This window comes from Aegilops tauschii, chromosome 2 (genome assembly GCF_002575655.3).
Source record: "Aegilops tauschii subsp. strangulata cultivar AL8/78 chromosome 2, Aet v6.0, whole genome shotgun sequence".
NCBI classification, from domain to species: Eukaryota; Viridiplantae; Streptophyta; class Magnoliopsida; order Poales; family Poaceae; genus Aegilops; species Aegilops tauschii.
Genome location: NC_053036.3, coordinates 49715826 through 49722174, shown reverse-complemented (window position 1 = coordinate 49722174; position 6349 = coordinate 49715826). Strand labels below are relative to the sequence as shown.

Below are 6349 nucleotides of genomic sequence, written 5' to 3'. Positions count from 1 at the left end.
ACATCTCAAGCTGCAAGCACAATAAAATCACCATGGGCTTGGAGCCCACCATCTCTCCACGTTCCTGCATGTGAAGAATTAACCAGTGCCCCAAGTCAGAACTACTGCTAACCTTATTCATGTAGACCTTACTAAAAATTCAGAAAATATGCAGAGTATCCATTTTTGTTAACCTAGCTATCTGCAGTCCAAGACAGAGCGTGACCATAATCCACACTACAACACATGAATATAGCTACCTTATGGGGCATATATGCCTAATCCTCATATCTTCTTGTTTGGAAAAGAGTTGACCATTTGCACATAGTATAGAATGGCGAAGATTGAACATGCTCTCGTACAATTGGGGAATGGTGTGGAGCTCCATAAGCGACGGCGGCGATGCCGGCTACAGTTGTTCTGACAGGAACTAATTTGCTTACTCTTCGTTTTCAGTTAACCACATAGTACTACAGTGCCGTATACAAAATCATGAGAGGAAGGTACCTTCTGTACGCCCACTGCACGGGAGAGTTTTGTGGCGGACTGTATACCTGGACGCGATAATCTTGTTTCGGAGGAGCGCCCAACTGCGGCATGGAGGTCAAAGAGGGGTGAGAGCCGGACCGGCGTGATTCACACAGTGCAAACCTGATAAACAAAACACAAAAGTCCAGCACCTGGTTTACTGCAAGGAGCTCGCTGGTGTCCAGATTCAACCCGAGGTAGACTTGCCCATTATCTTGCCCTTCCGCCATCGGATCGACGGGATGTCCCCTGCCCTTCCGCGACTGCAGGCGTTGTGGCGGCGAGGGACTCTTGGAGATGCGATCGAGCAGCCTACCCCTTGACTTGCAGAGGCAGGAGCTGATACGGACGCCGATCCCACTGAGGGGCCCGGCGGAGTGCTGGTGCGGACTTGATGATTCGACACATGAAGTCGAATAGATCATGGAACCCGGCACCGCCGCCGGCATCAGCGGGGTCCCGTCGCATGGGTCGTGGTCTAGGCTCGGGGGTTGTGTCGACGGTGGCATGGAGGTAAGAGAGGTGAGAGCCTGCTGGCCGTGCCCTTCCTCCCCTCCCTTCCTTCTGTTCTCCCTGGAACCGCAGCAGGCCATGGAGGAGCTCAGCCGCCGCCGTCGTCCCTCCGACTCTCGCCGGAGCCGTCCGTCGTCGACCCGATCCTGCTGCCATTCGCCAGATCCACAGCAGCCCCGCCGGAGCCCACAACTTGGCCATCACCGTTCCCTCGAGATGCCGCCGCCTCCCCGTGTTGACCGCGTCGCTCACCTGCATTCAGGGATCTTTCGATATCGGATTGTGTTTTCCTTTCCTTGGATTAGGAAACGATGTACCGGGGTCGACGCGGGGCGCGCGGAACGTTTGGTACGGCAGAGTTTTCGTCCGCCCAGGTAAATTGCTAAGCGCGTTTTTGGCTCTGGATTAGATTAAATTAAGTGATTCTGATCGTGTGGTTATAATTGAGCTATGTTATTATGTGTACGTTAGGCTGGGTACACTTAGCGATGTACATGTTTTCTTCTTTAATAAGTAGTAGAGATCGTTTACCTATGAGTTTCTTTAAATCCATTATTTGTTTCCTCAAAATCTATTATTTATTTCCTAAAGCAAATTGCATTAATGAGAGAAATTCACTGATTTGGTTAAGGTAGGAAAGAATGTATTATTTGTTTCCTAAAGCAAATTGCATTAATAGAAGAGATCCGTTGATTTGGCTAAGGTAGGAAAGAATCTATCATTTGTTTCCTAAAGCAAATTGCATTTATGAAAGAGATTCGTTGATTTGGCTAAGCTAGGAAAGTTAGATCCGTAATCTTTTGTCATTACGAAAGTGTTGAAAATAAACCGTATTAAATCCATTATTTGTTTCCTGAAAATCTATTATTTATTTCCTAAAGCAAATTGCATTAATGAGAGAAATTCATTGATTTGGTTAAGGTAGAAAAGAATCTATTATTTGTTTCCTAAAGCAAATTGCATTAATGGAAGAGATCCGTTGATTTGGTTAAGGTATGAAAGAATCTATTATTTGTTTCCTAAAGCAAATTGCATTAATGGAAGAGATCCGTTGATTTGGCTAAGGTAGGAAAGAATCTATCATTTGTTTCCTAAAGCAAATTGCATTTATGAAAGAGATTCGTTGATTTGGCTAAGCTAGGAAAGTTAGATCCGTGATCTTTTGTCATTAGGAAAGTGTTGAAAATAAACCGTATTAAATCCATTATTTGTTTCCTGAAAATCTATTATTTATTTCCTAAAGCAAATTGCATTAATGAGAGAAATTCACTGATTTGGTTAAGGTAGGAAAGAATCTATTATTTGTTTCCTAAAGCAAATTGCATTAATGGAAGAGATCCGTTGATTTGGCTAAGGTAGGAAAGAATCTATTATTTGTTTCCTAAAGCAAATTGCATTTATGAAAGAGATACGTTGATTTGGCTAAGCTAGGAAAGTTAGATCCGTGATCTTTTGTCATTAGGAAAGTGTTGAAAATAAACTGTACCGGACTACCAACTCCTCCATTAGGTTTTTTTTCGCTGGTTAATCTTGGTAGGTCTTTTTTCGTTGGTTAACCCTCGTAGGTCTATTTTTTGGTACGTGGATGGGTGCGGGTTGAGGCCTCAGGAGGAGGTTTTTTCGGTTTGTGATGTCTTAGTCAGAGGTGGGAGGAGGTACCAAAATAAACCGTGGGAGGTGGGACTAAAAAAAACCTGGAGGCGAGACTACCAACTGCTCCCTTAGGAGTAGAGATTTGAATTGTTAATCCTCACTTGCTTGAAAATCTATTTTGTCTCGACTGATTTCAGCGGACTTGTGGAAGAAACAATGTTTCTTTCTTCAGCACTAGCATATATGCCTGCTTGTGAATTATTACTACTTTTTACAAAGGATGTGATGCACCAATCGTTGTTTAAGACGGTGTGTACGCGATTAAAGCATGTGGCTATCAATGTTTTTTCTTAGGGATAATTAGATTTATGCCCCTAGTTGTGTCTCACTCATCTGTTTTACCCCTAATTCTCAAAAGTCACCGGTTCTGTCCAAGTCACTTTGATCCTCTTATGCTTTTGCCCTTTGATCGTTTGACCGTCAGTTTGAAAACTTCATAACTAATTCATACAAAATCAAAAAAATGCAAATAAGATACCAAAATGTTCAGAAAAACATCACCTATATGTCAGTGTCATTTGCATTCATTAAAAAATGTTGGAAAGTGCACATCCGAGTTTTAGCTCTTTTGATACCACCATGAATAGTAAACTCTAAAAAAATTCAAAAAAAATATGGTGGCAAAGAACTACAAGTGTTCTAAGTGCTTGCCAAGTTTCATTAGGGAACGACATTCGTGGAAGTCGTGGCAAAAAATAATCTATTTTGGAGTGCTGATTGTTTTTTTTGCCGCAGCACCCATGAATGTTATTCCCTAATGAAACTTGGCAGGCACTTAAAACATTTGTCATTCTTTGCCACCAAATTATTTTTGAATTTTTTTGAACTTTTTTAGATTTTACTATTAATGGTGGTAGCATAAGAGCTAAAACTCGGATGGACACTTTCCAACATTTTTTCATGAATGCAAATGACACTGACATATAGGTGATGTTTTTCTGGACATTTTGGTATCTTATTTGCATTTTTCTGATTTAGTATGAATTAGTTATGAAGTTTTCAAACTGACGGTCAAACGGTCAAAGGGCAAAAGCATAAGAGGAGCAAAGTGATTTGGACAGAACCGGTGACTTTTGGGAATTAGGGGTAAAACAGACGAGTGGGACACAACTAGGGGCATAAATCTAATTATCCCTTTTCTTAATATGGATGGCAGCGTAACCTACATATTGATCCACCGTCTCCTTCGACATAGGCACGGTATCGGTCTATAGGACTTTATTGTTGCCGATTTGTCGATTTTCATTTCATGTCCGACTTTTGGATTTGGCTGTGTGCATCTTAATTATGCAGAGGTCGGGTGTTACTCACATAATGCATTGTATTTGCCTGATGCTACATTTTAAGATAATAAAAGAGCCCTTTTATCAAAAAAAAATATATCTTGCTAGTATATTCTAAAACGTGCGAGTGTAAGCAATATCTTGTGAGAGGTTTAGAGAGTACACACATGTCAAGAACTACATGTAGTTGAATAAAGAACTTTAGGGGAAGGTGCCAACAACCGGTTTTTCCTCCAATCATTTTGTCATCTCCGTATTCGTTGAATTAGTTACTTACTAGTATTTTAGCATGACTTGGAGGAGCTCGCCCCGTGCGCGGGGACTGGCACGGGCGACTGGGTGCTCGCCAAATGGCTGCACCTAGCACAGGAGGGCAACACGATACATGCGTCTAAGCGTGACGTGATGCATCGTTTTCTCACCCTTTTTTTTTGCTTTGTGATTTGTTCACTGTTTACGTGTTGTATTACTAAAAAATAGAACTATCAACCCAATCCGCAATATTTTCTTTGCAGTTCTTTTGTCTTGAGTGACTTATATTGTGGTTCCTACCATGCTATAATAGCCAAAATATTTTGCATGTACGAACTATCAACCAAATTCGCCATGTGTGGAACTATAATTGTAGGTGTTTTTAACCACTTGACTTGCTGGAAAGAACTTACGTGACAAGTAGGGGACGCATCAGAATTTGTAAAGTCATGTTGAGTAGAATAAACGACAAAAATACATTATGACAATGTCCTTGGAATGGTACATATTAAAAAAAAAGTGCAATTGTACATCGGCATTATGAGCATTATGCCAAGCAGGAGATGCTGCACACTGGTGGGTGCAGAGGGAAGCATATATTATCGGTCCTTATGGTCACCTTGTGGTAGGAGGTACATCATATGGATGCCACTATTTCCCTCGTAAACCTGCTCTACCATCGAAACGTTTCTTCGGCCTTAGCTGAAGAAGAAGAAAAAATATGTTACGAGGTAGGACGTTATTGGCAATAAAAACTCGTACTTAGTAGCTAATACGTATAAAGAGAGAAAAATACATACGTCATTGGTGTGGCCGCACTTCTTCTTGCGGCAGTTGGTAGCCCCCGGAGGAAGACGTCCATAGCACCTGTATATGAAAACTTAATTAGGACGGAGAGATGAAAAAATCAAGCACCTATAGGCGTGTCTGTGTACGTAGTATGTATGTATATATGTACGTACTTGCGGCAGATCATCTTGTTCTCGTTGTAGCGGAGCGCAAGCGCTAGGAGGCTGGGGCTGATGTGATTGGGGTAGCAGCTTCGATGCCGGAGGCCGCCGCGGAGGCCGAGCACGTGGTGCAGCGTCGACTCCTTGCCGATGCCGTAGTCGGCCAGCGTCCGGCCGTCCTCCTCGTCTAGCTGCTTCCCGGCGAAGACGAGCGACGGCAGCTGGTGCGGGTCCTGGGAGGCGGCGCCGGCGATCCCTTGCTTGTCCTGGATCCGAGCTTTGACGGTGTCGACGGTGTCGGTGCCCTTGACCTCGAGCGTGAGAGTGTGCCCGGTGATTGTCTTGACGAAGATCTGCATCGTCGCGGTCGTGGGTGGCGTTCGTTGCCGTGGGCAGCGCCGCGGAAGTAGGAAGTATATAGCGATCGATCGGGGGAACCGGCCGGTCGGAAAACGCGATCGCTACGAAACCGAGTGGCCCACGGTAACGTGATCGTCGCGGATACAGTTTTGGAGAGAAATTGTCAAATTTGGAAAGGATGGCGCGAGGACGTCCTCTCCCCCGGCCTGGCGTGGACGACCTTGCCGTGGTCCGCGTCGTGGAGGGTGGTATCTGCTCGTGCTGCCGCACGGGCAAGCTCTATATATATATATATGATAATATGAAGCCATGCATGCTCTCCTACCTTGCCAAGGCCTCCTACGCGGGTCTCTCACACTCCATCGGCGGCAACTTCGCCGGCACATGCATCATCGCGATCACACAGCAGTGCAACGACTTCTTGTTCCTCGGGACGCGCGGCGGGGATGAGTTGTGGTTCGACGACTCCATGGCCGTCTACTGCCTACAGGGGCAAATTTTCGTGTTTTGACCCTTTTCTAAAAATTATTCGAGATCTGACCCCGGTTTGTAAAAATTCCGAGATCTGACCCTTTTGTTAGCCAGAGTCAATGGCGGTAGGGTAGCACAACATACCGCCAGGGTCTCTGGCGGTAGGACTTACCAGCACCGTCACATCCGTTTAATGTAAAAAAGATCCTACCGCCATGGCCCTTTGGCGGTAGGCAGTTATAGCCTACCGTGAGAAGCAGTAACACGCGCTAGGCAAGCCGATGGTTTGATAAATTAATAGATGCATGCATGCATGTTGCGGGCTACCAGCAGTAGTAGGTGCTAGACCACATACTTTCC

General features: G+C 44.5%; 1 protein-coding gene across 1 annotated transcript; it reads right to left on the bottom strand.

Annotated features, from left to right (window-relative positions):
* Positions 1 to 1108: 1108 nt before the first annotated feature.
* LOC141040720 (ubiquitin-ribosomal protein eL40 fusion protein-like) lies at positions 1109 to 5517 on the bottom strand. The gene is made up of 4 exons (XM_073506836.1): positions 5171 to 5517; positions 5009 to 5075; positions 4877 to 4910; positions 1109 to 1272 (listed from the first exon to the last, which is right to left on the bottom strand). Exons 1-4 carry the CDS (start codon positions 5515 to 5517, stop codon positions 1109 to 1111), a joined length of 612 nt encoding a protein of 203 aa, XP_073362937.1.
* Between the last annotated feature and the right edge of the window lie 832 nt (positions 5518 to 6349).